Source organism: Solea senegalensis, linkage group LG15 (assembly GCF_019176455.1).
Source record: "Solea senegalensis isolate Sse05_10M linkage group LG15, IFAPA_SoseM_1, whole genome shotgun sequence".
Taxonomy (NCBI): Eukaryota; Metazoa; Chordata; class Actinopteri; order Pleuronectiformes; family Soleidae; genus Solea; species Solea senegalensis.
In genome coordinates this window covers 21,112,241-21,136,726 of record NC_058035.1, presented here as the reverse complement: position 1 = coordinate 21,136,726, position 24,486 = coordinate 21,112,241, and the positions used below count along the sequence as shown (strand labels likewise).

The window sequence follows — 24,486 nt, the reverse complement described above, 5'->3', positions numbered from 1 at the left end:
TTATCTTTGTGCCGATAAATAAAAGTGAAACAGAGAGAACACGAGTTCAGCGGCTCTCATACCTGACACGGTCAGCGGTGAGGTCACAGGTTCAAATCCCACCTACAGCTCCGCCTCATCATCACTGCTGCTATGTACAGTTCCCTTCAGCCAGGCATCGACACTGAAATCTGCCCGGGAACAAAGCAATGACATCATAAAAAATAAACCTAAAAAAAAGTACAAACATATATATTATGTAATTATTATATTTTATACTGTAGTCTGAGCTCTCTCTGTGTGTGTCTGTGTGTGTGTGTGTGTGTGTGTGTGTGTGTGTGTGTGTGTGTGAGCAGTGACAGGTGTGTGCATGTGTGTGTGTGTGTGTGAGCAGTGACAGGTGTGTGTCAGGTTGTTAGTGTTTTAGCTTGGCAGGTGTTAACAACAGTTTAACACACACAGCCATTTATCATCAGCTCATCACTCACAGTTGACATCATCGTCACAACCATGACTCATTCATAAATAAAAGTCATTTATCAACAAACACTGACTCAGCATTTCTAACTAACAGTTAACAGATTCTGTGAATGAAGGATGTTTGTAAAGTCATGTGACTGAAACGTCAGCGACTACGTCAGTGTGTGTGTGTCATGAACACATCACTGACCTCATGTGATCACTTTGTCATTAAAATATTCAACGTTTCTTCACTGAACTGATATTTGACAAACTAGTTTACAGTTGACTAACTAGCTCAGATAGATAACTAACTTAGATAGTTGACTAACTAGCTCAGATAGTTGACTAATAGCTCAGATAGTTGACTAACTAACTTACAGATGACTAACTAGCTCAGATAGTTGACTAATAGCTCAGATAGTTGACTAATAGCTCAGAGAGTTGACTAACTAGCTCAGATAGTTGACTAACTAGCTTACAGTTGACTAACTAGCTTATAGTTGTAACAGTGATGTACAACACAGTAAAAATATAAGTTATAGTACAGTACATTTGTAAAAATGTATATTAAAAAAATACACATATATGTATATGTATATATATATATATTTAATTTAATTTATGTATTTAATTCTTGGTGATAAATAAGTCATGTTTCTCTAATTTAATTTAGTCTTTTCTTACCTGAATCCTCGGCCATTTTGTAACGTCGAGTTTCTACAGGACACATTTTCTTCAGGATTTTCTATGTTTGCTGCTTCTTTTTAAAAAATTATACTTCATCGTGTTTTGGGAAATCATGTGAATGTTTCTCGTCTGGTTAATAATGAGGACGTTGTTTCAGTTCAGCAGTAACTGCAGTAGCTGGTGATGATGATGATGATGAAGTGAAAACACCTGTGTGAGTGGACGCTTTTCACAGGCAAACACATCAAATTACAGTATATAACACAACAGGAAACAACTACATGTGCTTTTTAAAGCAAAGCCACAATTAATATTTTAATATTTAACCTAAAAATTCACACAAACTTAATTAATAATTCAGTTTGTGTGAATTTTTAGCTTCTTAAATGTGAGTATTTTCTGGTTTCTTTGCTCTATAAAACAAAGAAATCATTAAAACATTGAATCATTTTAGTTTGTGGACAGAAACAATATATTGGAGAATCATACATGTTAAAAAGTGTAGTTAAAATGTAATAAATATCTTTTTAATTGGTTACAATCTGCAGCTTCACCACTAGATGCCACTAAATTATTTACATGGGTCTGTAACAGATGGAAAATGTGTTTTCCATCAAACTGTGGCTGTAAAAGAGAATAAAAAAAACAAAAAGCTTTTGACAGTGAATAAAAGACATTTATTTATAAAACATAAATCAGAGCAACATTTATCGTCAATAACAGACAAATATCTACAATGAATCCTCTTTTAAACTTTATCAAACAGCTGTTTCATGACTCTGTTGTGCTGTGTGGAGATTTTACTGCGAGATTTTAATTCATTAAAACCAAGTAACACATAGCTATGTAGCTAACAGATTAGCCGCTAAAGTATTTGGTTTAACTTGTAGTTTGAGATAAAGCAGCTTCAGTTTTTTTCAGTTATGCTGAAGTGTTAGCTCATAGTTTAGCATTGGTCCACTTTAGCCAGTTTGGTCTTTAACCACAACTGGCTATATTTCACATGACTGCAGCTAACTGTACTGTAAATACACAGTAGCTAAAGTAGTTAGCTAATGTCACTATACTACTGTATATCTGCTAATATGCTATAAATATGCAACAGCTAATAATGTTGTTGGCTAATGTCACTTGGTAACATGAATGCCTTAGCATATGAGTTGTTAGCATTTACAGGTTAATTGCTAATTGTGCTGTAAATATAAGGCCTAAAGTACGTAGCTAATTTTGTCAGCTAATGTCACTGGGTAACATGAAGGTCTTCATGTATTACCAAGTAATGTTAGCTAACAATATTAGCTAAGTAGCTAAGCTACTATAATTAGCACTTACCTATTAATTGCTAACTGTGGTAAAAATCAGATAGAGTACCAAGCTGATGTTGTTAGCTAACTTTACGTTGCATCTAAACATTTATTTTCGCCATTAACCACAGTATCTAATCTCTTTGTCATGATTTTCTCTCTGTCATCTCATTCACTAGCCCCTCCTTCTCCTCACATGCCTGCCTGCCACTCCCTGCTCAGTAGTCCAACTCTCCCTCTGATCACCAATCAATCGATTACATTACATGTCATTTAGCAGACACTTTTATCCAAAGCGACTTACAAGGGAATTGAGTACACTCAGCCAAGGGTGGAGTCGAACTTGCGACCATGATGTCTTTTGCACACAGGGTGCCAGTCTTAACCACTAAGCCACTCCACCCCAAGCCATTATATAATCTCCCCTCTCAGTTCACTCAGTGTTAGATCGTTCTATGTCGCCAGTACTACTTTCTCCAGCAGTTTTTGGATTGATTCCCGGTACCCTGCCCGCCCCTTCCTGTCCCCGATCTGCCTGCGCTGTCTCTCCCCCGGTGATCTACTCTGCCTTCTGCCCCCGACAACGGATTCTGCCTGCTCCCTGCCTGACTTCTGCCCGCTTGTTCCTGTGGTAGAACAGCTCTGCAGCGGACCTGTCATCTCCCTTGTGTGGGCTTGTCATCTTTGGGTCAAGTTCCCTCTGCATTTCACGGGACGGAGCTCAGCCTACGAACTATTGTGTGTGTCTGTGCAGCACACACCAGTCTGCTTCCCCGTCCTCCTCCGACAACGAGAGATCTCCAGTGTGCCCAGCGTCCCCTTGCGGGGTTTTCATTGAACTATCGCTGAACATTGTGTTAAAGGAGACATATTATACCCTATTTCTCCAAGTTAAACTAGTTCCCTGGTGTCCTAATGAACATGTCTGTGACAACATACCATAAGGATGAAGCACCATAGCAGTTCAATAACCCTGCCAAAACCGCCCTTTTCAGAACGCTCGGTTTTGTGCCTGGTCCCTTTACATGCAAATGAGACACAGGCAAACACACACCCACTTCTTCCAGGGGGTGTGTCAATGCCGGCAAGCTCACGCTACAATGACAACAGGTAAACGTGAACCGTGGGAAAAACATGGCTGGTGGAGGAAACATTGCGGTTCAACCATATATGTTTGAACTGAACCAGAGTCCGACCCTGAACAAGAGGAAGCTACAGAAGTTGTAGTATGTAGACTGCAACAGGACGTGTCAGAATGGTCAGTTTGTACGTCGGTGAAATACGGTCACTGACTAAATACGGCGACCGCTGGCCGCAGTCTGATGTGAAGTGGTGCGAACACTGTGCAGCCACCAACAGCACACTTGTCCTCCGCGTTGACATAATACCGCTCTTCCTCCCTCGCCTGCACTCTCGCAGGGACAAGGTGGAGCTAAGGTGGAGCTCTCCAAGTAAACTTACTGGTGGGGCGGTAACATTCGCGGTGAAATGCGCATGCTGCCGTCATAAGTGCAGGGAATTCAACATTGCGTGTTTTATCGCCTATACTTACACTAAGGGGAACCACGAAAACATGACTGAGTATTCTTTTTCCATACTTTGGCGACTGGTAGGGCCTCCAGAGTCCCAAATATAAGTATTAAAATGGTTAAAAAGTTGATTTTGCAGAATATGTCCCCTTTAAATAAACGTTATTACTCGCTGTCTTCCTGCCTCCGTGTACTGCATTTGGGTCCTTACCTGACTCATTACGCTCTGAGCAGAAAACCATTCATTTATTAATTCATATGTTTGTGTTATTTAGTGAAAACACTGAACATGAACTCCACACAAACAGGCTAACGTTAAAATCACTTTTCAAACACCGTCACAATCACGTTCCATGAACTTGACCTTCAGCGAAATATATAAACACTTTAAATATTTAAGAGAATATAACGTCATAAAGTGACACTTAAATATGGATTTAAGAGAAATAACTTAGTAATAGAAATGAAAATAAAAGTAAACAATGGCAGAAGTTAAGGAAACGTTTAAAAACATAGTATTTTTGTAACAAAAGTGCGTTTGCAGGCGTCCAGAATTAAACAAAATTGACTTTTAAACAAACTCTTTATTGTACTGAGATATAAAGTGTAAAATTGTAATTACTGTATATATTCTGACGTCTGGAGATTTGTATTATTTCATAACCAGGACTTTAATTGTGTTTTTTGTTTTGTTTGCTTCTGTTTTAATGTTTAGTTCAATGGTTTGGGAGAAAATGTCCAAGAGTCCATGTCGTTATTTAACTTTATGCAAAAATATGATAAATCTGTTCATGTAACTTTATCATATAGTTTATATTTCTCTTTCCCATTTTACTGCAGTTTGTGGTAGTTTTTTTTTATTATTATTTAAGTCGTAAGTTAAAGCAGATTCACATATTTTAATCAGTTAGCTAGCAACTAGCTGCAAGCTTAGCTCCATGAAATGCTTGAAAACAAAATCACACATTTGAATAATTTAAGAATTTATCGTCATATTCAAAACACTGTGTGTGAAATTGGAAGTTTCTATCTTTGCGTTTACGCTGTGAGTTTAGCACCACAGTTGCTTAGCATTAGTGTCCACAGGACTTTTCCATTAGCATGTTGTGGTCAAAGGGTCCCGCACTGCCATGTAATTAAGCTAAAAATGTTTGGGTTTTTTAAAACGAAATCCACAGTTATTTTATTTGGCTGAAAAACAGGAGGTTTTTTTGTTTTGTTTTGGGGTTTTTTTTTTTCAAAAGAAAATCAAAAAAGTCCAAAAAAACAAGCTCTAAATAGACAAGACTGTACTTTTGGTTGTAAAATGTAAAGTTTTGTTTTTGAATTTGGGTTTTATTTGCACTTAAGTCCTAAATTTATGTCACAATGGACCAAAGAAAAAAGTCAACGGGAAACTTTAAACAAAAATACCAACAGGAAACCACAGTGTTTGTAAAAAAAACACGTTAATTTGAACATGCATTTTCCTGCATCATTAGCACACGTATGCTAACATGCGCACCGACTTTGATCTAAGAAAAACAAAAAAATATTCACTTAAATTTTACTTGAATCAAGAATTTTATGTTTCGTGGATTTATTCACTCCAGTGTGTAACATTTGAATTTGAATAAACTATCTGTAAATGTTTGTTTTCTCGCTAAGAATAAGTCTCGTCAGCTGATAAACAACTTGTTGATGACAACATCCTTTCTGGCCTGTGAAGGCCACTGTAGTTCCCAGATTAGCTTAGAAAAAGGGTTTTTGCAGTTTGTTGCAGTCTGCAGTCTCACCATTAGATGTCACTAATTCTTACACACTGGGACTTTAACGCAGTCGATTAGCACTCCAAACTTATTTCTGTCTTATGTTACTTGAACAAAAAAATCACAAAACATGAATTCTCACCTGAGGCTAATACTATAGCTAACTGAGCAACTTCATAATAAAGTGCAACCAACAGCTGGAGTCAAATGACAAAAGGAAAGACTACTTTTAGCTACTTAACATAATACAATCTACGGCAGTTTAAGTCTACGATATTTTAAGGATATGTTCGCGTCTTTGAAGTTTCTCTCCCACACCAAAGCCCATAGAGAAAATCAGTGATTTTAACTTTTAACAGGAGCGGCTGGTCTACTGCTGCCTCGTGTGGTCACTTTGTATCACTGAAGTTAATCTGAACAAAGGTTTTCGAAAGCCACAAAATAAGACATTTGAATTTGGATCAACAACTCCTGTGTGTGTGATGTTAAAATCACTGATTTTCTCTGTGGGCTTTGGTGTGGGGGAGTGAGTGGTTTACAAACTTCAGTTTCCTGTTGGAAAAGTCTGTGTAACAGTGAGATAAAGACGTGAACTTAAGATATCATAGACCTGAGCTGATGCTCAGCAGTAGGGGGCGCTCACATCACAGTCAGGGAGGACTGACTCATGAAACCCCACACCACCAAAAAAAAGGTCTCTTAAAACAACGTGTGATGTTGGTGTTTTTGTGATAATAAGTGAATTACTTCATCGTTAAAACCTGAATGTTTTTGCTGTTTCTAATCCTACGATGTATAAAGACAGTTTGACTCTAAATTCTATGTCTCTAAATATCTGACAGGACGTCAGCTGACCAGGAAGATGCATGTGATTGGCTGCTGGAGTCTGTCTACCCACACAGACCCGCCCCCATGTATTTGTATTTATTGTTGTTGTTGTTGTTGTTGTTGCTGTTGCCTGTTTTGCTGCGCAGGGTGCGTGAACCATTTCGTCCAATGGGAAGAAAGGGGCTGGTCTCGGTGGTGACGACGATGCTTGGGATTCGACCAATCGTGCTCCTCGCCATGTGTCCGTCTGTGTAGTCTCCGCCCTGTCAGACAAGAAACACGGGCCGTTTCTCAATATCCATACTTGTGCATACTTGCGTACTCCCTATTCTCAAATCCGTGGGCAGCGAGTACGGTTCTTAAATTTTAGCATGTTTTTTGCACGTTAAAATGCTACAATATTGAGATATCGTAAGGTGATTTTATTGAGGGGTTATAGTCAGTTTTGCTCGACTCTACTCCACTCTACTCGAATCTACTTCGCTCTACTCTCTACTACTCTGGCTCTACTTGACTCCACTCCACTCCGCTCTACTCGACTATACTTCGCTCTACTTGAATCTACTCCGCTCTACTCAACTCTACTCCGCTCTAATCCGCTCTACTCAACTCTACTCCGCTGTACTCCGATCTGCTCTCTACTCTACTACTCTACTACTCAACTCTGCTCTACTCCGCTCTACTCAACTCTACTCAACTCTACTCCGCTGTACTCCGATCTGCTCAACTCTACTCTACTCTACTCGACTCTACTCCGCTCTACTCAACTCTACTCGCTCTGCTCTCTCTACCACTCTACTTCACTCTACCACTCTACTCTCTACTCTCCCTTCTACTCCCTCTACTCCCTCCACTACTTACCTCTCTCTACTACTCCTTCGCTCGCTCTACTAACTCTACTAGCTCTCTCTATACTCTACTCTCTACTTCTTCCTCTACTCTACTCTCTACTGGCTCTACTCAACTCTACTCACTCCTCACTCTCTCTCTACCGCTCTACTCTCTCCTCTACTCCTCTGTACTCTACTGCTCTACTCCTCTACTCGCTCTACTCTGCTTCTCTCCTCTACTACGTTCTGCTCCCTCTACTCGCTCTACTGGACTCTACCGCTCTACTCGCTCTACTGCTACTCCGCTCTACTCAACTCCACTCTACTCAGCTCTACTCGACTCGACTCGACTCTACTCTGCTCTACTCGACTCTACTCCGCTCTACTCAACTCTTCTCTGCTCTACAAAGTTCAAAAAACATGTAATAACAACACTGTTTGTGTTTTTTTGCTCACATAAACATCGTAGCAATATGTTTACGAATAAAAATGAAACAATACAATGCGTGCCACTGATTTACTGCGAAACAAAACAGAAATTCAGACTTCTGACTACAATTGGAACACACCATAACATGACGAGGGATGGGACAGATACAGCAGCCAGCCACAGTTCATGTTAATTTTTAATTTAAAGTTAAATATGTTTTCTTTATTAAAGGGACAGTGTGTGAGATATGAGCATGGACTCACATTATGGAGGCTGCTGCGTTCACTGACTCCTGTCGCGGTGTAATCTGTGTCAGAGGACATCTGCAAAACAATAATATAGACATTAAAATTAATAATGATGACCATCAGGGAGGAAACCTCATCATTCATCATCCCTCATGAGATACAATGAATTTTTAATATATTAAATTATACTCAGTCTATGGTTGAGATTAAAAGACAAAGAGGATTTTCTGATGCAAGATGAAAAACACATTGAGCAGATTAAAAAAACAAAAAAAGCAGCAGATTATTGTTTATGCTGGTGTTTAGTCTGTGTTTTCAGTGCAACAGCTGCATCTGACCCAGAATCCTCCTCACATCGTCAGCCACGTCCTGATCATAACATTCATGAGCTACATGACAGTGAAATGTCGTTAAAAACACTAATTTCAGACGTTTACAACAGGAAACTGCAGTTTGTAAACCACTCACTCTCCCACACCAAACCTCACAGAGAAAATCAGTGATTATAACTCACGGGGACAGAGGAGCTGCTGGTCTACTGCTGCCTCATGTGGTCACTTTGTGTCACTTGCATGATGCAGAATGATGGATTTCAAAAGCCGAAATCACGAAAAACGACATTTGAACTTAGTGATGGAGGCAGCAGTGGATCAACAGCTCCTGTGTGTGTGATGTGAAAATCATGGGGTTTGGTGTGGGAGAGTGGGTGGTTTACAAACCACAGTAACAGTGAGATAAGTGACGCAGACATCGTAGACTTAAACTGACGTAGATTTTATCAGGTGGATGAAATCAGTTTTTTCCTTGAGTTCTTGGTTCAAATCCTGTTTTATGTTACAGCAGGTGTAGAGCTTTGATCTCTCTCTCGCTCTCTCTCTCTCTCTCTCTACCTTTTCAAAAATGCCCGAGTCGTTCTTCATCTTGGACTTGAAGCTGGACGAGGGTTTATGGTTGGACAGTTCCGCAGTGTCCCTGCTGATGTCACAGGACACCTGACGACTGGCCGGTCTGGAGCCCAGACTGGACAGTTCAGCCTCAGTGTCGGTCAGTCCCTGTGTAACACACACGCACACACACACACACAGTGTCATGTTCTACTACAAACACAAGCAAGGACACACCAGCTGGCACAGGGTGGAGCGTACCGATTCGCTGTCGGAGGCGGAGGAGAGGCGGGACTTGCTGGTGTTCTGGCGTCTGAACTGGCTGTCAGACGACTGACTGGTCAGAGTGGAGCGACGCGTCGACACGAAGCTGCTGCTCGTGGAGCGGAGGTCGCGAGGGTGAACGCAGAGCAGCACGCCGAGACACGGGATGTACTTAGCCAGAGCCACCCTGACGAGAGACAGACAGGCACAGAGAGACAGACAGGCACAGAGAGACAGGCACAGAGAGACAGACACAGAGAGACAGACAGAGAGAGAGACAGATATGAGAGGGACATACAGGCACAGAGAGACAGACATGAGAGACAGAGAGAGAGAGAGAGACAGACATGAGAGAGACAGACAGGAGAGAGACAGACAGGAGAGAGACAGGAGAGACAGACATGAAAGAGACAGAGATTAGTGAGAGACCGTAGATGTGTTCACATGGACAACGCCCCCTGGTGTTCAGGAAGACATTTTGCACTCAATGTCAACTGAGAATAAGTTCAACACAAAAATAAAATAATCACCAAAATGACACACTGCAGCTTTAAAGCTGGGGTTTAGTTTACAATATAACATTAAACCTTTGTTCTCTAATATCAGGACTCGGACAACAGGAGGCGCTGTGGCTTAGTCGGTCAGAGCTCCTGTCTTGTAAACAGGAGGTCCTGCGTTTGAAACCCAGCAGTGTCTTTATGACAGATAATCACGTCACTGTCCTTAGTCTGACTAAGACTAGCTCCATTTTAGACGGACAAACGTGACATAAAGAAAACTGAATTATCGCCTTAGTCTGACTAATCTAACTTTTAAATGTGTTTCATTTTGAGCCTAAAATGTGAACATAATTATTGTCAATGTGTTTGTTTGTAACATGTAAATATCCTTCATGTAAAGACATAAAGCAGGTTTTATCTGAAATGAAAGGTAATAATAAGTGTATTTTAAGATCTTGTGATACAGACCATAAACAGTAGATTATACAGTTTATAGTGTATTTACAGATTATTGATGAGACGTATAGTAATATTGATTTGATATATATTGGCATATAAAAATGGTTTTTATATCGTGATCGTCAAACTTCATTTCTTCAGCTCTAGCAGCACAAACCGTTACATAAGCTGTTTCATCCCACAGCCTTTAAATCTGTGTGTGTGCGTGTGTGGGTGTGCTGTGTGTGTGTGTGTGTGTGTGTGCCTGTGTGTGTGTGCTATATTCCCTCCAGTCCAGTTCACATTCAGGTTAATTGCGTCGCACTTACAGCACTTACAGGAGGCGGAGCTTCCTGACTGGGTTGATGTTATTCTTCAAACTTACTGACACTTGAACGTTTTCAGAGGGAAATAATAAATGAAGTGGTTTTGGTGAATGATGAAATCAAAACAGGAAACATTTATGACAATTTATTTAGGCTGCAGTTTTTAGCTTTTAAAGAATAAACGGAATTAATGAAACTTTTGTAAAACAATTTATTTAAGCACCTAGTGGGCATGAGAGGAACTGCAGCTGGACAAAAAAATGCAATAATTAAGAGTTCCATCGAATTTCCCAAAACTAGGTGGGAAGACGTTATAGAACAAGACAAACTTAAAAGTTGTCCGTAACCACGGCGTCAACTCAACAGGAAGTCGGTCATTTGGAATCTTGGCGTCTGTTTTGGTGATTTTCAGCCTCCATAAATGAGCGAGACACATCAAATGTGAAAAGATTCCAAAGTGAGGTCAGGGGACGCTTGTTTTAGTCTTGTGATTGAGAGTTGTACCTGTACTTCGGGTGTGTGATGGCGTAGATGATGGGGTTGTGAATGGCTGAGGCTTTGGCGATGACAGCAGGAACAGAGTTCATGTACGGCGTCAACATGTCAGCGTAGCTGCGTCAGGGAAAAAAGAGAAGAGGAAGAAAAAACGTGGTTAGAAAACGGAATAAACTCAAATATTTCTGGACAGACAGATGAGATGGTTTTACCCGGCGAAGGCCGTGAGGGCGACGGTGGAATACGGCGACCAGGAGAAGACGTAGAGCAGGATGACGATCAGGGCGATCTTCGCCATCTTCCACTCGTTCTGCAGACGGTGATAACTCTTCACCGAATCACGACTGCTGCTGTGACTGTGCATGCTGCCGCTGATCTTCCCCACAGCCCTGTCAGCACACACACACACACACACACACACACACACACACAGGGTTTGTCAACCTATTCTTCTGAGGACACCATGTTGAGTTCCATTAAACAGGCTAAACAAAGCCTTAACCATGACCAGTTCATGACTAACAATAAACACAATTCAAATCTTAGTCCTCAGAAATGAGGTTCTGCCTCATTAGGACCAGGTTTTGGTCTCCATGAGGACTACTGGTCCTGACTTGACAGAGAAGGACCTAAAGAACAAACACAGAATCTGGTTTCCAAGACTTCAGAGGACATTACATTGACTTACATTCACTTCCTGGAGACATAATCTAACCTTAACACACACACACACACACACACACACACACAGACTGACTGGTTGGTGGTGCGGATGGCGCGGAAGATGAAGACGTAGCAGTAGATGATGATGAAGAGCGGCAGGAAGAAGACGAAGATGAAGAGCAGCATGGTGTACGCTCGCACTGACGGCGTGAACGTCATGTAGTCCCACGTACAGGAAGTCAGCAGACCCTCGGGGACGTAAGCACCTGACGGACGAAGAACGACACAACAGTGAGTGTGAGTGAGTTGTTTTGACACTTAATGGCTGTCAGTGACTCAGCAAATAAAACCTTCCAACAGGAAACTGAAGTTTGTAAATCACTCACTCTCCCACACCAAAGCCCACAGAGAAAATCAGTCATTTAAGCTCACAAGGACACAGGAGCTGCTGGTCTACTGCTGCCTCGTGTGGTCACTTTGTGTCACTGAGGTCAATCTGAACAAAGGATTTTTAATGCCGAAGAGACAAAATAAGACATTAGAACTCAGTGATGGAGGCAGCAGAGGATCAACACCTCCTGTGTGTGTGATGTTAAAATCACTGATTTTCTCTCTGAGGTTTGGTGTGGGAGAGTGAGTGGTTTACAAACTTCAGTTTCCTGTTGGAAAAGTCTGTCACCAACTCAAACACACTTAAATATGTTTTAACTATAACTTTATATGAATTACACAGTGTGTGTGTGTGTGTGTGTCCTCACTCCAGCCAAAGAACGGTGGCAGACTCCAGCCCAGCGAGTACAGCCAGGCCGCCACGAGGACGAAAAACGCCCGCTTCTTTGACAGCACGCCGATGGAGGTCAAAGGTCGCGTGATGACAAAGTAGCGGTCGATGGCGATCACCGTCAGCGTGATCATGGAGCAGATCCCAAAGAGGGCGCCACAGAACGCGTATATCTCGCAGCCTGCAGACACAGATCCTTCATCGTACATGCACCATAGCCTCGCCATGGGCTTTTATTCTGAGATGATGTCATGAGTGATGTCATCACCTTTCTCTCCAAAGATCCACCTCTTGTGCATACTGGTGGTGAAGAAGATTGGCGTCTGTGTGCAGCACATGAGCAGGTCTGTGATCGCCAGGTTAATGATGAACATGTTAGCCGGGGTTCTCAGACTACGACTCCTGCAACACACACACACATGCACACGCACGCACACACACACACACACACACACACACACACACACACATAATACACATGATACACACACACACACACACACACACACAATACCACACATAATACATAATACACACACACACACACACACACACATAATACACACACACACACACATAATACACACACACGCATAATACACATAATACACACACACTCCACGCACACACATAATACACACACACACACATACACACACACGTTATACACACATACACACACACACATAATACACATAATACATAATACACACACACTCACACACACACATAATAAACACACACACATAATACACACACATAATGCACACACACTCACACACACACACACACACACATAATACACACACACACACACACACGTTATACACATAATACACACACACATAATACACGCATAATACACATAATACACACACACTCACACACACACATAATAAACACACACACACATAATACACACACTCACACACACACACACACACACACACACATATAATGCACACACTCACACACATACACATACACACACACACACAATGCACACACACAGACACATAATACACACACACGTAATGCACACACACACACACATAATAGACACACACACACACACGCACAAAGTCATGTGCATGAAAAAGTGTCTGTGATGGAAAGTGTTGTACGTGCAGTGATCGACTCGTCAGGTCTGTTCCACAGAACACGGAAAAATCACTTAGTGTCGCTCTAGTTCTAAAATAAGCCGGTGATCAATAGAAACGTCCTCGTGGTCTGATTTTAGTGAAGGGTCAATAAAATCTGCTACATTAAAGGCTCACATTGATTCATGGTCTAAAAGCTTTTTAAGCTGAAAGTTTTAAATAAAGAGGTTTTTTCCTGAAGATTAAAGACAAACTGTCCATCACGTCACTCGTCAAGGGTCAGAGGTCGTCGAAGGTAAGGAAACACAACTTCCCCCCCACAATCTTTTTTTTTCTTATTTATTGCTCAAAGGTTTTCCATAAACACAGAATTTTTCATCCACACGAAAACGCTGAAGTACGTATGCCAGGCCATAAAAAAGTCCACACGATAAAAAGCTTTGGCTCTATCCACATGGAAAAGTCACAAAGTATAAACAATCGTTTTCTTTGTCATTTTAGAAAGGTTTTCCCATTTCATCCACACTAAACCTCCCAAAGCAACAGTAGTAAATATGCCAGGCCTGTAGGAGGCGCTAGTTAAGGAGCATGCGTATAAAGCTTGCATCAATATCTAGCTACGCTAATATCTAACAAAGTGGTAGAGCTATGACCTCATCCTTTCCCCAAAGTAGGGTTTTTGTTGTCTTGTTAAGTAAAACCAATCTTTTTCTTTGTTATTTTAAAAAAGTTTCCCAAGTAGTGAATCGGCCGTTTATGCAGAAACGGAAGGGTAGCATTTTCCAAAAGTAGCGTTTTTTTACGAAAACAAAAACATCGGGTTCATGTGGACACATTAAAAAAAACTTTTGCAGATTTTCTGAAAATCTTTCTTTGTCTCAAACCTTTTTCTTTGTTGTTTTGAAAACATTTTTTGACTTTGTCCAAACAAAACCTCCAACAACAGCGCTGTAGTACACCTGCCAGGCCTGCGCATGGCGCTATAGACGAAGAGGACGTCCTACCTGCTGAAGGCGTAGATGACAAGGAAGTTACCGATCATGCCGGTGATGCCGATGACGAGGATGACGGATCCAATGGTGTAGTGGGCGTGGTCGGGGACGTCCACAGTGGGGAAGGGGTGCGGGGCTTTGGTCACCATCGCCACCTGGAGGGCAAAACACCTCGTTACATGTAGATTATACGTCACTACAGAGTGTGAGTTAAGAGGAGACAGAATACGCAGAATCAAATAAATCAAATAAAGTTCACAGTTGTTAAAGATCGTCTCTCATTCTGACACTTTATCGCGATACTATGTAATATTTCTTAAGTTTTAAGTTTTCGCTGCAGCAAACACGGCACATGAATGTGGGTGTCTGGTGATTTTGAATCGCGATTGACAGACAGACAGACAGACGACTTTGTTAATCCCTTTGGGAGGTTCCCTCGGGGAAATTAACAGCTCCAACATCCACACACAGCACTGTTAAAATTAGAGTCACACTTTACAGGAGACCGGAAAGAGAAACACCCCAGGTACCTAACACCATACAATATAGAATAAAGATAAGATAAAAATGAACTATGCTATATATATAAATGTATACATATAAATGTATACATATATATCTATATATATATATATATAATTATATATATAGATATATATATATACATACACACATACCCATATATAAATATATATACAGTACATACATACATGTATACCCACACACCTACAGTTACCCCATATTGCCCAGGGTTTTATTGCACATGTTATTATGTTGTTATTGTTGTGGTTATTGCACATTTCTGTGAGTTGTGATTATGGACAGTTGTTTGTTTAGTTCGTACTGTTTGTTTTGTTTGCCCTCCTCCCCCCCAGTGAGGAGTTGTACAGTTTGATGGCCTGGGGGACAAACGAGTCCCCCAGCCTGTTGGTCCTGTACTTTGTGAGGAGCAACCTGTTGCTGAGGTTCTGTGGCTCCTCTGGCTGCTGATGACAGTGTGCAGAGGGTGGCTGGTATTGTCCAGGATGCTCAGCAGTTTGTCCACAGTTTTTCTCTCTGCCACTGTCACCAGAGGGTCCAGACTCATTCCTACCACGAGCCGGCCCGTCTGATGAGTTTTTCCAGTCTGTGGAAGTCTGCCTTAGTTGTGCTCCCGCCCCAGCACACCACAGCGTAGGAGAGAACACTGGCAACCACAGACTGGTGAATATCCACAGGAGCTTCTTGCAGATGTTAAAAGATCGTAGCCTCCTCAGAAAGTAAAACCGGCTCTGGGCCTTCTTGTACAGTTGCCTTGTGTTGCTTGTCCAGTCCAGCTTGTAGTCCAGCTACAGCCCAAGATATTTGTAGGTCTGCACGACCTCCATCTTCTCTGCTCCTATTAGAACTGGTCTCGAACTGGGTCTGTCCCTCCTGAAGTCGATTACCAGTTCCTTGGTCTTTGAGGTGTTGAGCTGCAGGTTATTAATGTGGCACCAGACAACAAAGTTCCTCACCAGGCTCCTATATTCCTCTTCCTCTTCATTGTCTCTGATACACCCCATGATGGCCGTGTCGTTTGCGAACTTCTGGATGTGACACGTTTCAGAGTTGTAGCAGAAGTGTACAGAGTGAGGATGGGAGGATGGGACACAGCACAGTCCCCTGAGGAGCTCCGACGTTGCCGACCACAGTGTCAGACGTGATGTCCTTCAGCCTGACATACTGGGGTCTGTCTGTGAGGTAGCTGGAAATCCAAGCAACCAGGCAGGGGTCCACTCGCATTATGGTGAGTTTTTCTTTGCGTACAAGGGGCTGGATGGAGTTGAAGGCACTCGAAAAGTCCAAAAAGAGGATCCTGACTGTGCCACTTCCCTTGTCATGATGCGAGTGGGCTCTTTGTAGGAGGTAGAGAATGGCATCCTCTACACCGACCTCTGCCTGATAGGCAAACTGTAGGGTGTCCTCAGCGTGCTGTACCTGGGGCCTGAGGAGGTTAAGGAAGAGCCGCTCCAGAGTCTTCATCAGATGTGAAGTAAGTGCCACCGGTCTGAAGTCATTCAGCTCACTGGGCCGGTTCTTCTTTGGAACTGGAACGATGGATGATGTCTTCCAGAGGGTGGGCACTCTCCCGAGTTGTAGGCTCAGGTTGAAGACCCATTAGAGTGGCTCCCCGAGTTCAGCAGCATAGGTCTTGAGGAGCCTGGTCTGGTCCTGCTGCCTTCCGGGGCCGGAGCTTCCTCAGTTCTCCCCTCACCTGATCAGCTGTGAAGCAGATTTGTTCTTGCGAAAAATTGTACAGCACAAGCAAACATCGCACGATACATTGTTAGCAATAGCAAAACACTCTATGTTGTAACAGTCCTGTGTGTGAGACTGATTTTTATACGACATTACGTTGAGTTTCACCTCACTGTCGTCTTCTGAGGAGGAGGAGGAGGAGCAAAGAGGCCAATCTGTGCTCACAGCCCCCTCTGCTGGACAAGTTGTTGATTACTTTTGAATATCTGGCATTTGAACATGAACAGGTTTAGAGTTCGACTGCACTGTGTTGTCCCATTAAATAAAAAGCACATGAATATGAATTTATTATGACTGAATAATATTTTTTGTGATGAATATTTTTTGTGATTTTATACAATTTGCAGCTGAAGTTGTATGAAAATCTCTTTTATAACCAAAACGATTGCTATGGAAACTGAAATAATTCTAAATTAATTCAGTTGGAGTTTTAGAATCTTAAACCACATAATAATGATCTGCTTTAAAACATGAACGTAAACGTCCATATTAAAACTCCTTATTATATGTAATACTGTATATAATCTGTAATATTTTATATTGATATAAGAGGTTATTATTATTCCTCACACTGAGACGCCATCGGCCGAATGTCTCCATGAGTCCGTCGCTGTCTGTAATTAACCTCGTCTCCGTCGCGTGTCTCACATCGCTGCGTCCCCGTTTTTACCGTTGCCACGCCAACGGCATAAATTACTGTATCGTCCTTGGAGATAATGAGGCCGCGTGTCTCATCAGAGACTGTGAGGACATTCCTGCACTGAGGACCATATCAGAGTTTTAATAAATCAACCAGTTTTTATGTTTGTTTGTTTATTTATTGATGTTTACAGTTGTTAAATGGACCCGTCCTGTTTGAGACGCAGTTCTGAAACTTCTTCATTTTACTATTTTCATTACTTACTGCGCCATTTCACCACATGTCAATAATCTGTTTAGACTTTTTGTCAAATTCATGACAAACATGAGCTGCACCAGTGGTGGACTGGGATATAGAGCTTGTATATTTTATAATGATAGTCAAACTATCATTTATGGTGCAGAATTACAATAAAGAAAACTGCCACAAAGCTGCAGCCTAATAGATTAAAAGTAAACAAAAAAGCTAGCTGTATTTAATGATGATTTATTATTTCAGCATGTATGAACTATCCTGTAGTGGCTCAAACATTATGCAACAAAATCATATTTTTCATTCATCTCTAGGTATTCTGGATTGATTGTTGGGCCATGTGCCTGTGTGTGTGTGTGTGTGGAGGGGGCTGGGGCTGCTGTGGTGACGGTGATTGAACGATAAACGCAACGAAAGCTATACCCCGGGACGCTTCCCGGTGGCCTGATGGTCAATCCGCCACTGAGCTGGACAGTTCTGTGGTTCCGTGTCTCGTTCCTGCTGTTCATGTTAATGCTGAGACAAATGAGACACACATGTCTCTTGTGGTCGTCGTTGCCTTCTACTTCAGGGTCAAAGACTGGGGAAGACATTTTGGACGAGTCTGACTCAAGTCTGACTAAGTGTTTACAGTAATCAGACTATGAATCACATTATCCAAGTACGTTAGTCAGACTAAGTGTTCACTGTAATCAGACTATGAATCACATTAGTCTGACTAAGACTAGCTCCATTTTAGTCGGACTAACGTGTCGTACATGATATTAAGAAAACTGAATTATCGTCTTTTATCGTATTTTATTTGATGCCTCGTTAATCTGATTATATTCAGTGACATCAATTCTCCGTCTGTGCAAAGTTCACTGCGCTGACCTTTAATAAAGGAGGGGCTCATTTTCTTTAAATGTCTGTTTGTTTTGAGGGGAAAGAATTGACTTAACTTTTCACTTTAAAAACAAATCAATGCTTTAATATAATACATGTCATTAGATCTGTAAATACATCAATAATTACACTGTGGGCAAAAATCCAGCCATTATCAGTTGAGTCATGAGCCAAATAAAACCTGTTACCCATGATTCAATGCTGCCGCTGCACAGCTCATATGAATATTTAACAGAGCAATTAGCACACGAAGCGGCTGGTAGCAGCTCAATGTTGCATTAATCACAGACATCACATACATCACATCACAGAGACATCACATCAGAGACACCACAGACATCTCAGATACATCTCAGAGACATCAGAGAGACTTCACAGACAAACCACAGACCCATCACAGACCCATCACAGCAATGTCTCATTAGCCAACGAGAGTCTTTGTTAAGCTATTTGTATAAAAATAAAAATGAAGATACGATGTTTTGGCCTGAAAATGTTTCGATTATTTTCGCGATAGTTTGTCGGTAAATGTAGAAAAATGTTGATCAGTGTTTGTCAAAGCTGGAATGGTTTTTCTGTTTTACGCAACAAAGAAACCAGGAAATATTCATATTTAAGAAGCTGAAAGTTTCCATTTGGCTCCAGGTCAAACTTTACGTAACCATGACATCACGGTTAATGATGAAAATAGGTTGATGGTTACATCTGTTACCAGGTGAGTGGTTTTTACCATCATCATAGCACTGTTGGACAAATACAGTGATTTCTCAGTGAGGAGAGGAGATGAGCAGTGATAATAGTCTGTGGAAACTTTAATTACACACACACACACACACAGCTGTCATTACAGTGAGAGAAATCTGGGTCAGTCATGCGGTGAAAAGGTACATACTGTAATTGTGTTACGTAATTAAAGTAGTAATGGATTCCTGCCAACAGAGAATTACATTTTTTTTCTTCCACACATTCTGTCAACAAAGTTGCGTTCACTGCACGTTAACGTGTCTCTGAAGGACAAGCAGCTTCAGTCAATACATTTTTTAAAAAGAGACAAACAGTGTGTTCCAGTTGTAGTCGGAAGTCAGAATTCCCGATTTGAGAGGACAACATCAGCAACACTTTTAACGTTATTGTCATTATTGTGGTCCGAACTTTCTGAAAATATGTGCATGACATCAGAGAGACATCACAGAGGCATCACAGAGACATCAGAAAGACATCACAGAGACATCAGATACACATCACAGAGACATCAGAAAGACATCACAGAGACATCAGATACACATCACAGAGACATCAGAAAGACATCACAGAGACATCAGAAACACATCACAGAGATATCAGAAAGACATCACAGAGACATCTCAGAGACATCACAGAAACATCACAGAGACATCACAGAGACATCTCAGAGACACTTCACAGAGACACATCACAGACACAGAGACATCACAGAGACATCAAAGAGACACCACAGAGACATCACAGAAACATCACAGAGACATCAGAGACACATCACAGAGACACATCTCAGAGACCTCAGAGACATCAGAGGGACATTAGAGGGACATCACAGAGACCTCAGAGGGACATCACAGAGACATCCAAGAGACATTACATTACATGTCATTTAGCAGACGCTTTTATCCAAAGCGAATAAGAGCTAGAAGTATGTAAGATGACGCATAAGTGCGATGTCTGAGCAAGTTGGGGTTTTTTTTGTTTTGTTTTTTGTTGTTGTCGTCTTAGTCGAGGTAGAGTCGGAAGAAATGTGTTTTTAGTCGGCGGCGGAAGATGTGGAGGCTTTCCGCTGTCCGGATGTCGATGGGGAGTTCGTTCCACCATTTGGACATCAGACACACATCACAGAGACATCAAAGATAAATGTAAATTAGTAAATTTCCCCACTGTGGGACTAATAAAGGACTATATTATTTTAAAACAGAGACACCACAGAGACATCACTGAGACGTCAAAGAGAAGTCAAAGAGAAATCAAAGAGACATCTCTGAGACATAAGAGACATAAGAGACATAACAGACATAACAGACATCACAGAGACTTCACAGCAGCGACATCACAGAGACTCCACAGAGACATCACAGGGACTCCACAGAGACATCACAGGGACTCCACAGAGACATCACAGAGACATCAGAGCGTGTGGATGGAAAGTTGGTGTGTGGACAAAAAAAAACTCTAAACCAACATCGACTCTGGTTTTGGTTCAATAACATCATTGACAGATGTCCTGGATATAGACACACGTCAATATGTGTTTATTCAACAACACGCAGCAGCAAATACAACGACAAAGACAAACAAAGACAAACAAAAGCACACGCACAAAGAGCAGGATGCTGAGGAGGAACTGGCCACATGATCATGGTCACATTAGCAGAGTAAGCTTCACTTTTATATTCCATCACAGTCACGATTCTTGCAACGTCTTCATCAGCGACGGAAAATGAGACCATGAGACCCTGAGACCCTGAGACACTGAGACCCTGAGACACTGAGGCCCTGAAACCCTGAGACACCGAGGCCCTTTAGACACTGAGACCCTGGGACCCTGAGACACTGACAGTGAAGCCTCAGAGCAAAGACACACTGATGCTTTTCATTCTCGTGTCTCCTGGCGACAAACTGATGATTTATGTCTTCAACACATCCATCTCTCTCTCTCTCTCTTTTCCCCTCAGTCTGCCAGTGTCTCTCTGTCCTCAACTCCATAATAACACAAATGCAGCTTTTATTCAATTAATTTCAATTTAGCCTGAGCTGGAGGTTTACATATGGTGAAATGAAGTAAATTCATTGATAGCAATAATTATATTTTAGCTTTAAAATATGTCATTTTGGTTAAATAGCTTCTACATGCGAGTGTATTAACCATATATATGATGAAAAGATTTAATGTGAAGCAGAGGCGTTAAGGTAATAAGGACTTATTTTTGTGAGGTTGTTTTTTCTTATAATTTTAAAGTATTTATTGTTCCATATCAAAAGCACTTTTGTTTTGAAATTATGTGAAATATCTTCATTAATATTATTATTTCTATGTCCGTGAGATCATGTGACCTCCTGCAGAAAGACCCTTGTTCCATTTTTTTAGCATAATGACCTTTTAAGTTCAACATTTGCTACATAAAAAACCAGCAGCTGAGCACATGTCACTGATTTAATGCTTTATTATTTACTCACTAACTTGTTTGCTCCCTGTTAGCACCGTACGTGATCCATTAAAAATGATATGTAATTATTTTCACTCCCCATGGATTTATTTATTTCATCAATAAAACCTCATCAAACCTGGTTATTTCAAAAATAATAAATTTAAATAATTTTTTTTAGCATTTTTTAGCATTATGTTTAAAGTTTGGAGGCATTTTTTTTCATTTTACTTTATTTTTTTGCTTTATATTTATTATTTGTGTAGTGTCTTTTACTCAACTCACAGCAACTTAAGTGCCAAAAATGTCCCATTTGAATAAACATCAATTAAATGACATTTATTTTTTCACGTTAATCAAATTAATATTTTAACCAACAACATCAGCCTGATCAAAGGAAGTTAATTAATTGTCACATTGTTTGGTAAAGGCCTCCACTGACCATTAATTAATACAATATTACCACCTGCAGGATTATCATAGAAATTACATTTATGCTAAAATTAGGAAAATAGGTGAAATTGAAGATGTAGATTAAAATTTTTTAATTTGTATGAAAAATGTATGAAAGCGTGTAATTCAGGTGGATTTTTTCGAATGACACAGGGATGAAAAAAGGGATTATAATCTGTTTTAATGGTGACACTTTGTGTACATAAGGTGACGGACGTGACTATTTGCTCGACATGTCAAAGGACGGAACATCCCACAATATTTATGAGAGCCTTTGGTAAACTTCACGCCCATGACCATGAACACAGACACAGTTATCAATAAATAAGTACAACAATAAGTCATAAAAGACCCTAGGGTTCAAAAAAAGAGAAAATATCCAGTAGTTCTTCATGAACGTATTAAATTAAAATCATCTTTAAGTCAAACCTTGGCAGCAAGGAGGCAGCAGCAGGAGACAACACTGTATTATTATATGTTCTTTGTACCTAATAAAGTGGCCAGTGAGTGCATGTTACCTTTAAATCATTTATCAATAATTAAAGCCCTCACTACACCGAACCTCAATGTAAAATAAAGTTACATTCATTTTGATTCCGTCACTCATGGCAGTAAATCATTTATAAAACGTAAAACACAACTTTTCCTTAATAAATATGCATTATTCTTTAATTCGGCCTGTACGCTCGGTTACAATTGCTTTAATAAAATAACTTAAATGGAAGTTTTTCTTTGAGGGGTACATACGCGATGCATTTTCACGGTGAAACATCAGTTTCAAAAAGTGCAAGAATTGACATGATCATGATATAATTTCCCAGGTTGTGAGTTCAATTTATGCCGAATGAGAGAAACACGTGTGAGGTTCTCTTGTGTGTGTTAAACCTCGTTCTTTGAGACAAATCCATTGTTAAAAAACGCGTCCATTTCTTCCATGATCTGAATGTGAGTGGACAGTTGTACTCACCGTCGGAGCGGCAGAGGCGGACACCTGCAGCTCCATCCGCCGGTGAGCCTCCACCTCTGAGCCGTTGCCGCTCCGCGCGTTTGCCGCTAACAGCGCCAGAGTCTCCATGCTGCGCGCCGCACCGCGTCCGCTGCTCTGCCGCGTGGACCTGAAACAGCTGCTGCCACAGCGCAGCGCGCGCTTCCCACAGTCCGCGCTCCTCGCTCCTCCCCCTCCTCCTCGCGCGCGCCTACAAGAAAGGAGCGAGCGATAGGCTGAATGACAGGTGTGCGTGCAACACGTGGGTAAGCAACAACAAACAAGAACATGTTTGTAACAAAGAAAATGTGGAAAGTTTTGTGTCACTGCTCTGTGTTTACGTCACAATCAGAACTGGGACCGAAGTCACGTCCGAATTTATCGCGTTTCTCAAAGAAATGGTGGAATATTATTCGCCAAAGTATCTCGAGCGAGCTATTGTTAGCAATATAAGTCGATAACAATACTCTACACAGTTTTTACGCACAAAAACAGTGTATTTGTAACATGTTTATGAATAAATTAAAGAACAGTGCGACTTATTTTCTGTGAAATAAATACGGCAGAAGTTTGTGCAAAGGGCTGCCATCTTGGGATTCTGTCGGGGTTTGGTGAAGTTGCTCCAAATTTTGCGAGTCAGAAAATTTGCCTCTTAAAGCTGTAGTACGTAACTTTTACACAAACAAAAGTCTGCCACAAGCGTTAATAATTAATCGTAAACATGTTTTATTAATAATTACATTTACTCTTTGTGAGTTGTTACAACTTTTCAAAATAACATATATTTTGTTTATGAAATAAATCGTACATGTTTTGTAGGGAATTTAAAATTTGCTCCGACTTTCCTAAAGCTGTAGTACGTAACTTTTAAACAAATGTCTGTTACGTTCAAACCACTGTCACATAATTTAGTTCACACAGATGAAGTCTCCGTGTTTGTCGGTAAAATAGCAGCGCTTAGATCTCGTGTCGCCCGGCGACATTCCCACGCTGCACACAAAAAGTGATGGCGGCAACAATAGCGACATCGAAATCGTGAAATGAGACTGAAAACGCAAAGAAACAAAACCACGAAAAGTTTCAGAAGTGAATTCTTCTGCGAAACAAAAAATCCCTTGTTTCCACCCACCCCTGCTCTGCTGTCGTATGCACACAAACGCTCCCTCATTCAGGTTTGATAGTTTTTCAGATGAAGGATTCAGAAAACAAACAATGTTACTTTGTCTCCGTTCATGAAGAAACAAACAGAAGTTACACACTGCAACTTTAAACGTGTCATCGAAACAGTACAATCATGATTTATATCAATTTAAATCTTGTTATTGAACAG

General features: G+C 41.0%; 1 protein-coding gene and 1 non-coding gene across 2 annotated transcripts; one reads left to right on the top strand and one right to left on the bottom strand.

Moving 5' to 3' along the window:
* Nucleotides 1-6,302: 6,302 nt before the first annotated feature.
* LOC122781833 (melanopsin-A-like) lies at nt 6,303-23,281 on the bottom strand. The gene is made up of 11 exons (XM_044045893.1): nt 23,139-23,281; nt 14,501-14,643; nt 12,665-12,798; nt 12,374-12,577; nt 11,710-11,881; nt 11,165-11,341; nt 10,962-11,069; nt 9,191-9,380; nt 8,936-9,097; nt 8,061-8,120; nt 6,303-6,800 (listed from the first exon to the last, which is right to left on the bottom strand). Exons 1-11 carry the CDS (start codon nt 23,244-23,246, stop codon nt 6,600-6,602), a joined length of 1,659 nt encoding a protein of 552 aa, XP_043901828.1. The 5' UTR covers nt 23,247-23,281; the 3' UTR covers nt 6,303-6,599.
* trnat-ugu lies at nt 9,816-9,889 on the top strand. Its single transcript has one exon. It is a non-coding gene; the product is annotated as a tRNA-Thr (tRNA).
* Nucleotides 23,282-24,486: the final 1,205 nt, after the last annotated feature.

Coding starts and splice junctions, on each gene's coding strand:
- LOC122781833 (XM_044045893.1), bottom strand. CDS start 23,246: ATGGAGACTCTGGCGCTGTTAGCGGCAAACGCGCGGAGCGGCAACGGC. Junction 14,644..23,138: donor CCGCCTCTGCCGCTCCGACG/GTGAGTACAACT, acceptor TTTGCCCTCCAG/GTGGCGATGGTGACCAAAGC. Junction 12,578..12,664: donor GTGGATCTTTGGAGAGAAAG/GTGATGACATCA, acceptor CTGTGTCTGCAG/GCTGCGAGATATACGCGTTC.